This window comes from Panicum virgatum, chromosome 9K (genome assembly GCF_016808335.1).
Source record: "Panicum virgatum strain AP13 chromosome 9K, P.virgatum_v5, whole genome shotgun sequence".
In the NCBI taxonomy this organism is placed as follows: Eukaryota; Viridiplantae; Streptophyta; class Magnoliopsida; order Poales; family Poaceae; genus Panicum; species Panicum virgatum.
In genome coordinates this window covers 66,542,365-66,552,022 of record NC_053144.1, presented here as the reverse complement: position 1 = coordinate 66,552,022, position 9,658 = coordinate 66,542,365, and the positions used below count along the sequence as shown (strand labels likewise).

The 9,658-nt window shown below is 44.4% G+C and overlaps 1 protein-coding gene and 1 long non-coding RNA gene across 13 annotated transcripts; one reads left to right on the top strand and one right to left on the bottom strand.

Moving 5' to 3' along the window:
* The first annotated feature begins 718 nt into the window (after nucleotides 1-718).
* Nucleotides 719-6,676, top strand: LOC120647214. 11 transcript variants are annotated; one of them, XM_039923906.1, is made up of 5 exons: nucleotides 719-963; nucleotides 1,056-2,385; nucleotides 2,467-2,526; nucleotides 5,891-6,043; nucleotides 6,158-6,676. In XM_039923906.1, the coding sequence occupies exon 2, from the start codon at nucleotides 1,074-1,076 to the stop codon at nucleotides 2,067-2,069; it is 996 nt and encodes a 331-aa protein (XP_039779840.1). In that variant the 5' UTR covers nucleotides 719-963; nucleotides 1,056-1,073; the 3' UTR covers nucleotides 2,070-2,385; nucleotides 2,467-2,526; nucleotides 5,891-6,043; nucleotides 6,158-6,676. The 11 variants fall into 11 exon arrangements, with proteins under 11 accessions (XP_039779840.1, XP_039779834.1, XP_039779839.1 ...); XM_039923900.1 differs by having other exon boundaries at nucleotides 2,467-2,902; XM_039923905.1 differs by having other exon boundaries at nucleotides 1,056-2,400.
* A 1,407-nt stretch (nucleotides 6,677-8,083) lies between these two features.
* LOC120648895 lies at nucleotides 8,084-9,353 on the bottom strand. Of its 2 annotated transcripts, XR_005665114.1 has the most exons (4): nucleotides 9,284-9,353; nucleotides 9,087-9,167; nucleotides 8,886-8,976; nucleotides 8,084-8,366 (listed from the first exon to the last, which is right to left on the bottom strand). It is a non-coding gene; the product is annotated as an uncharacterized LOC120648895 (long non-coding RNA). The 2 variants fall into 2 exon arrangements; XR_005665113.1 differs by having other exon boundaries at nucleotides 8,084-8,976.
* Between the last annotated feature and the right edge of the window lie 305 nt (nucleotides 9,354-9,658).

Genomic DNA, 9,658 nt, shown 5'->3' with positions numbered 1-9,658 from the left:
ACCGCCTGCCATGCCACGTCCACGTCCACAGGCACAGGCCGGGCCGGGCGGCGGCGGCGGCGCGCGCGTGTGGTAGCCGGCTATTCTTTTCTCAACTTCTCAAATTAACCAGTCCAAGACCAATCATTTAAGTTGATTCAACCTTCAGTAAATATTCCGTACGGTACTAAACCATTTATTGGACCATAGAGTTTATTTGATTTATTAAATATTAATGGGCCAAGCCCATTATATCTAACAATCCCCACCAAACTCTAGGGTACAAAGCAAGAAATTTCTCATAACCACAATCCTTTTATATACCTGTATTTCGATGGAGACTGTTAAGTTGAACATCCATCTATAATAATAGCTACACTCAGCCACAACTGATCAATGGACAAAGCCTTGAATTGATAGTTTTGTGTGAGATGAGTTTCGCTAGAATCATTAACTGATACTAGGCTGCAAAGAGCATTCCCTCTGTTTGAAGCTTATAAGTCATACTTTCTGACCTTTTCATGAGTATCTAGAGATTACCCACATCTCATAGATTATGACTAGCAATTGAACTCATATAGGTGTGTTCCTTTTAGGATGTCCTGTAGGACAACATCCCTACTTTTCCAAGCCACTCGGATCACATTAAGAATTTAATCAACCTCCATTACTATTATTGAGACTTTGCCATGCCGTTCTCAAGTCAAAACGTGCATGTGGCCCAAGAGGCCCAGTTCAGCCCAAAGCTGGAGAGGACTACTCTCCTTCTGGCACCCGCTCATGACCTAGCCGCCGCTCATCCCTACCCCCAATTCCTTGGCTCGAGTGCTCGACGGCCTTGGTGTCGGCTCTGGTGTTCTTCCATCAAAGGGAAAATCGACCCCAAATCCCGATCGTTTTAGGTGGATTGGTGCCGGATCGTTGTGTTTCCTTGGCCGCTGCAAGCGCATCTCAGATCAGGCGAGAAGCTGCCGTATTGTCCAGGTACTTCTGGAATCGGTGAATTTCTTTCTTGTTGCAGGCGGCAGATACCAAGATTTGTTCTTTTGAGTTTAGCATCCCTTTTCTCGCTTCAGGATCAGGAAGGGGTTGAAATGACGAGCTATCTACGGCAGTTTATGTATCTGGTGGTGGATGGCAAGAGGCCCCGCATTTTGGACCTGCACTGCATCGACATGTCGCGCTTCTTCACTCAGAGATCGCCGCTGATTGGGGAGGCTGTGGACGCTCGGCTGCCTTGCTCCAAGATGACCTTCTGTGCCCCCTCGTCGGAGCACTGCAGTGGCACCATGCACTTCACCCTCCTTGGCCGCGATAAGGTGCTCGCCACGGACCAGACAGGCCGCGCCTCCATCTACGACGCCGGTTTGCACGCCTTGTGCACGACGCCCGCCCTCAGCAAACCGAAGCACCGCCCTCTGCACGTCGCTATTGGGGACAGACTCTACGTCCTCGACTCGACTCAAAATGATGTTGTCAGTGAGAGTGAGCCCTCCTTTGAGGTTATTGCCTACGAGAGCGTCCGCGCTCCAGACGGCTTCCAGTACAATGACTGGCATTGCCACTCTCTTCCAATGCCGCCCTGCCGCCCCACCAACATCAGCTCCTATGCTGTGGTTGGCAACTCGGACATTTGGGTGTCCGCGGATGATGAGGGCACCTATTCATTTGACACATCAGGCGGGGCTTGGGTCAAGAAGGGAGACTGGACCCTGCCCTTCCGGGGCCTTGCACACTACGTCTCTGAGTACAAGCTCTGGTTTGGCCTCTCCAGCAAGAACAACATTTTCAGCGCCTTCGACCTCACCAGGCAGCAGTCGCCTCCTGTCCTCCTCAATGTCTTGGAAGACATTGGACCACAGAAGAAATGGCTCCCAATTACATCCTTTCTAGTGCACCTGGGCAGCACCAGATTTTGCATTGCCAGATTGTTCTGCATAGATGACGATGATCGCAAGAAGAAGCTTGCTGTTTTCACTGTCGTGGAGGTAGAGCCTCTTTGCGAGACTAGCAAGGGACTTCGGATGGTAAAATGCAAATCTCTATGTTACAAACTACGCGACAACATCCTCAACCATTTCGTGTTTTAATAATGTTCTTGACTTGATTTCACTTACAAAATCCAGTCTCTGTGTAATGCAACGCAATGTAATAGAAGTCAAGTCAAGTATGTACTTTGTTCGATTAATGATATGGTCCATGTTGAATTCCATATCTTTAGAAAAAAGTAAATGCGTCGGTTCTAGAGCATTTCAACAGGATCTGCTCAATAAGGTGGCCAGTGTTATTCTGTTGGAAAAGTTGTACCCGTGGATGCATTAGTCACCTCGCACCCTGCTTCTCTGCAACCTTTGGACATAGTCCTGGCTCCTCAGCCTGCTTCCTTGATCAAGCTGGTGTAGCTGTGTACGTTTTATTCAGGTATGCCATCAACTCATATATATATCTGTCAATCTGTGCCTTGATGAAGCTGGTGGTGCTTTTCAGGTATATATGTGCTTTCCATTCTGTACAATCCCTGTGGAACAAGAGCAGATTCTCTGATTGGTATATGTAGCCATGAATCCTTACTCTAGCACCTATTATTTTTCTTTGAATGTCACCGTTGATGTTCGTTATGTACTTGTCCATAAAGGTGCGTCTAGTAAAGTCCATTTTCATTTTTTATTATTACTCAATCCTTTCCCTGTTGACTCGGCACTATACAACAAACACAATTGACAAGGTCATCCGATCTCCAACTTGTGATTGTGTCCTTGCCTAGTTTTAGAATTTGCCAGCCGAAAGCTAGATATGTGTACTGGTAATTAGCCCAAAACATGAATATTGGACCCTCGACAGTGCTTTCTGATAGTTTTGTTATCTCAGGAACTTGGCTGGTTAGATTTTGCAGAAAATAAGAGCATTACTGATTCTCCACAAGGTAGTATATTTTCTGTTGTTTTCTTAGTCCTCCTTTACACAACTTGTGTGAGGGGAAAGATCTTTCTGCATGTCATGACAACTAAGCTTCCTTTCAAAAAAAATTCTATACTTGAGTCTTAGTAGAATGTGTACAAGGATGCGACGACGTTTGTCCGGACATGTGATGGCAATACCACTGACTTGCCTATTAACATAGGCCTACACCAGGGGTCAGCATTGAGCCCTTATTTATTTACTTTAGTGATGGATGAGGTCACAAGGGATATACAAGGTGAGATCCCTTGGTGTATGCTCTTTGCTGATGATGTGGTGCTAGTTGACGAGAGTAGGGCAGGGGTTAATAGAAAGTTAGAGCTGTGGAGACGCACGTTAGAGTCAAAAGGGTTTAGACTTAGTAGGACCAAGACCGAGTATATGATGTGCGATTTCAGCGCGACTAGGCATGATGGGGGAGACGTTAGTCTAGATGGCCAAGTGGTGGTCCAGAAGGATACTCTTCGGTATTTAGGATTGGTGCTACAAAAGGATGGAGACATTGATGAAGATGTTAGGCATAGAATTTCAGCTGGCTGGTTGAAATGGCGGCAAGCTTCTGGCATCCTTTGTGACAAGAGGGTGCCACAAAAGCTAAAAGGAAAATTCTATAGGATAGCAATTCGTCCGGCGATGTTATACGGTGCTGAATGTTGGCCTACAAAAAGAATGAGAGATCACTCAAAAAAACTATATTAATCTTGTAGCCTCACACTACAAACTTACACAATGTGACACACTATATTGTCACAACCTAGAACAATTTACTTGATCTTCACAACCAAGCACTACCACACACTAGCTTGATCTTCACAATCAAGCACTATATGCTCTATCACTCATGTTTTATGACACCCACACATACTCAACACATGAGGGGTACATGTCCTTTTATAGGACTTACAAACCGTCATACAAACCTACAGCTCATTGCTAGCTAAGTACTAGCTGGTTCACTATTTTTTCCAGCTCATGATCAAAACCAACTTTGCCTTTCCTTTGCTTCCATGCATTCACTGCATGTTCTTGATCCTTGCAGTAGTAAACCTCAAGTTAATTACCTCTAGATACAGCTATGCTCTAGCTAACACTAGAAACTACTAGCTGTCAATTTCATTTTGACTTTGACAACTTATGCCCATAGATGCATGTAGATGCATCTACACATTTCTTATGACAAGATTATTTCCAACATTCACCCCCCTAATCTTGTCATATCAATTCTTCGATGCGGATCACCCACATCTCATCCTAGCAGCCTCACACCACTATCACTCCATCATGGCTTCATGCCACAATCTTCTCTTAGCAGTTTCGCACCACTCTCTTCGTCACGACTTCACGTTGTTATCTTCTCCTTGCAGCATCGCGCCGCCATCACCAACTGGTTGCATCTCGCCATCAACATGTTGTAGCAGTATCACACCGCCCTTACCTTTTATCAGCATCACGCCGTTGTTGGATTCAGCAACCTCGCATTGCCGTCACTTTGTATCGGTATCACACCGTCCTTCTTGGCTTCGCACCAACGTAGCAGCATCACACTGTCTTCGTCATCACTATCGGCTTCACACCATCTCCAAGCGGCCTCACGCCACCGTCTTCTCGACACAGCTTCATCCCTTTCTTGATGTTGGCATCGCACCAACACAACAACCACACCAACGATGTCGCTGTTTTCGCACCGACTCTTCACAGCAACGGCTTTGCACCGCTATGGCCAGCATCACGCGGACTCCTCCAAGCAGCTGCTCACACACCGCCATTGCCAGCTTCACACCGACATCCTACTTGCAGCAACATCACGCCACTGGTGCCACAGTGGCATCTCACTATGACCTCAGCGGCAGAACACCGCTAGCCTCGTCGTCGTTGCCGTCACCACCGTCGAGTTGCCCAACACAATGGCTTTGCTCGATGACGTCTCGTCGCGCGGCATCGTCTTCATCAACCTGGCTCTGATACCAAATGTTGGACAGAATTGCACTGTCACGCTAATTTGTCGGAATCAAATCACTCAATTCCTTCCTTACTCTCTTAACTATCTTGAACACACACAAGAAGAACGAGAGATCACTCAAAAAAACTATATTAATCTTGTAGCCTCACACTACAAACTTACACAATGTGACACACTAGATTATCACAACCTAGAACAATTTACTTGATTTTCACAACCAAGCACTACCACACACTAGCTTGATCTTCACAATCAAGCACTATATTCTCTATCACTCATGTTTTATGACACCCACACATACTCAGCACATGAGGGGTACATGTCCTTTTATAGGACTTACAAACCGTCATACAAATCTACAGCTCATTGCTAGCTAAGTACTAGCTGGTTCACTGTTTTTTCCAGCTCATGATCAAAACCAACTTTGCCTTTCATTTGCTTCCATGCATTCACTGCATGTTCTTGATCCTTGCAGTAGTAAACCTCAAGTTGATTACCTTTAGATACAGCTATGCTCTAGCTAACACTAGAAACTACTAGCTGTCAATTTCATTTTGACTTTGACAACTTATGCCCATAGATGCATGTAGATGCATCTACACATTTCTTATGACAAGATTATTTCCAACATAGATTACCTTCTGCACTTGTGGTCTTAAATTCTTGTAAATCGTAAACAAATGGCACTTTCCTTCAGGCATGAACATGACTAAACTGGCCTCTGCTCCTGTTCAGTTAAATATGTTGCGCACTTGTTGAAATGGAATAACATAAATTAGTAGTTTACTATGCTGGATTGGCACTTTGCTGGATCAATGGCATGTTGTTGGAATTGCCTTTTTTCTGGTCAGTTAGACAAATAGTTCAGATAAGCCAGGAGGTAAAGACAGTGAATGTGAGAAGAGAAGTAATGTAGATGATGAAGCTATGTCGGTGTTGCATATTCAGCTTTCCTTGATTTTTTTTCCATATTCATGTTTATTTGTTTGACAGGCTGAATCTCTAACAAATGTTGAAAACCCAATTGAGGCTGGGCAAGTGATGCTAAAGAGGGGGATCTGCACAAAGCAGGTTGTCATCAAAATGGGTTCCAAGGTATTGATCATGATAACTAAGAATGCTGCTTCCTTTGCACCTTGTTGCAAGGTAGTCACTGTACTAATAAATGGCATTTCATTTGTGAAGTTTGCTGAAAGTAATCAAAGTTACTTTCTGATTTATCGCACTGTTAATTCTCACTATGCTCTCTGTTTTCATTAGATTATGTTGCGGGTTCGGTTGGATGCGAAGATAGATTTACTGTGCTCTTGGGTTCCTCCATGACTTGCTGGCTATGAACACATTAACACTGCAAATTCTGTTGGTGGTGCCATTGCCACCGGCTGTGGGGCAGGTAGAAATGTTGCTCACCAGGATGAAGTACTACAGCACTTGAGTGAAGCCGATCTCAACGAAGAAGACACCGCAAGGAGTAAGCTGATTGAAGGAAAGCTCTTTCTGTCCTGAGGTCGCAATTCTATCTAGGACTTCAGTCGATGGTTTCTGTGATGTCACTCCTGTTTGTGATGTGGTTCCCGTTAGAGTAAAGCACTGCCCAGGCTTGAATACTACAACTCAATAGTAGATGGTTGTATAAATTCATTCTGTTGTCAGGTGATCACTGATGCCTCCAGGTAAAGCTATTTGTTGTGAAGAATGTGGGTTTGTGAAGCTTGTTTGCTGTACAGCTGCATCCTCACATGGTATGATGTTGCCTTCTGAAGTTTGTTCTAACCTAAACGTGATTGGATGCAATGTCTCATTAGCTCATCGGTTCTTCTAATGATTGGGAATATCCTGGCACTTCTATCATTCTTAAGGCTCTCTGCTATTAGTGTGCTGACAAACTGAACTTGGTTTTATTGACAATCAATTTGTTCATCATAATTAAGTAAACACAAATCACTAGTTTACTGAGCTGATCAATAGTGTGTTAAGTACTTTCTTAAAGTTTGTATAAGGACTCAGAATAAAATGGCCCTTTGCTGAATAATTCAGATGAGGTGGCCGATGAAGACACTGGCTGTGGGAAAAATTAGGTGCTGTTTGGTTTGCTTCTATTTTCCTGTGTGTGATCTGATAAACAACGACGTGTCTAGCGCCCCGACGTCCGATCGGAAATTTTTCATTAGACGCTCCGTCGCAACAATAAGAATACACACTTGCAATATAAAAAAATAATATTTGCAACATCAAAAGCACACACCGAACACATCAAACATAACATGATGTGAAGAGTAAAACTCGTATTGAAACATCATAGTGTCGTTTCATGTAACATCTATTCAAATTCATGAAACATTAAATTCATGCAGGTGCAACATACGCAACCAAGACAATCAACAATTGCAATATTTAAAAAAATTACTGGAACACCATAGGGCCTCGCTGGCCCCGATCACCCGCCAGCCTCTTGTGCCACCGCGCCGGAGCTCTCCAGGGCTCGCAGCCGCCCTCATGCGCCGCCGCCTATGCGGGCTCGCCACCGCCGGCCTCGCGCGCCGCCGCCCGGAGCTCCTGCGGCCATCCGCCATCTGCGTGGGGCTCGCCGCCAACCTCTCACGTACCGCCGCCTGGAGGCCGCCCGTGTGAGCCTCCTCAAGGGGCTGCGCATAAGAGGCTGGGGGAGCCTTACCGCGGCGAGCTTGGAGGGAGCTATACAGCGGCAAGGCACCATGGCCTCTAGCTCTGGTGTTGTGCTTCGAATGGATGAGAGAGAAGAGTGGTGAAGCATGGCGAGGATGCGATCACATTTACCGTTAGATTATCCAACAAAAACAAAGAGTGCAAACACCCATCCCACATCTGATACAGGTATAATCTGATTACGCTACCACTCACTGAACCAAACACTACCTAGGATGTAATGCAGAATTGCAGATGATGAAGTTGAATCAGACACCGAAAATGCCTTGCCGCGCATGTCTCTCTCTCTCCTCGGGACATTTTTTTTACGATGCTGAACCTTGCTGACCCGCGAGCATTTTCCTCTTGCCTTGTTTATCCGGCGAGCTTGAACGGTTCTCATGTGAACATTTTGAATTCTTTTGTTCTTTTTTCCGGCTCCTTGTTATCTTCAGCAGTCATTATCTTTCTTTAACCACAGTGTTAATCTTTCCCTGAACGGCAAGTTACTTGGGAAGAAATTAGATGTTTCCCATCAGGCGATAAACAAATTCTACACCCATGCTCGCTAGTGTCACTGTCACCAGTAAAATAAATTACCACCCATAAACCTTGCCGTTGTTTACACAACCTGTCTAAAGATTCCACAGTTGAGTCGAGTAAACAAGAAGTCGAGAAGCCTACAAAACTAAGTGAGCTAATAGTAAAACTCCTTGGAAGACATCAGCTTTCTGCCTTCTTACTCTTCTTTCTTCTATCCTGCTCCCACTCTCTTCTCTTTCCTGCCTCGTCTCCGGGATTTGCCCTACCAACAAACAAGAAATTCAGTGCAGGAAAGAATTACACTAGTATCATTTAACAGACAGACTGGAGAAAATGGAACTCATGCATGACCCAGCACCTAAAATCCAGAATTGCACGAGTATCATTTAACAAACAAGAAAATCAGTGGAGAAAATGGAACTCATGCATGACCCAGCACCTAAAATCCAGAATTGCACGAGTATCATTTAATAAACAAGAAAATCAGTGCAGAAAATGAATGAAACCCAAACAGCCCTAAGAGAATTCTTCAGCAGTCCACTGGTTCATACCTAAGTAACACATGCTACCTATGATCATGTCTTAGAGAAGAAGGATACATGATGGTAGAGTCAATGAAAATATTTTCAGTGATATTTTTAATACTAAGTTGACATGAAAGAATATAAATTTGATATAGGTAAAGTGCCATCATATATTCTCTTTAGTTATGACCGCTACCATCTAGAATATCATGGTCGAATGAATTTGGTAAAGTAGATGAGAGGGTGTGCTAACTCACTAATCCAGAAAAGAATTTCAAGTTTCTGAGGTTCATGGATGAATGAAGATTCTAAGAGAAGGTCTAGCAGGAAGTGATCAGATACAAAATTCTGGAAATAAGCACACAAACAACAATAAACTTAATATCAGCCATGAGATTCAAATGTTATTTGCATCTTATGACAATAATTAGCAATTTTTACAAGTGGTATAAACTTACCATGCTAAGTGCATATATCCTAACTTCTACCTCCTTCCAAGGAACTCATTGGCTTGAAAAATCCCATCCACAAAGGTAGAGCTGCATATCAGACAACATACAGGCAGAACACATAGTTTTGAGCAGCTGAATGTGCAGAAGAAAAAAAATCAAATTAATGTCGAAATGATGTCAGTTATCAGTAATAAGAGCTGTACTTCATGCCCATGACATAAGAGAGGAGGCGGTGCGATCTTGGCGGCGCTTGATGAGCAGGAGGAGAAGGAGGAGGAGGAGAAGGAGGAGGAGGAGGAGGAGAAGGAGGAGAAGGAGAAGAAGGAGAAGAAGAAGGAGGAGGAGGAGGAGGAGGAGGAGGAGAAGAAGAGAGGCAGAGGAGGAAGAAGACAAGCAAGAGAGAGAAGAGGAAGAGGAGGAGCGGCGGCGGTGGCGGCGGAGGAGAAGCCGGAGCAGGAGGACGAAGAGGGGGGGAGAGAGAGAAGACAGTAGTATGGACTATGGAGGGAATAGAATAAAAAAGTACCGTATACCAGACATGATACATGTATTGCAGCACCAAAACAATGAATAAAGAG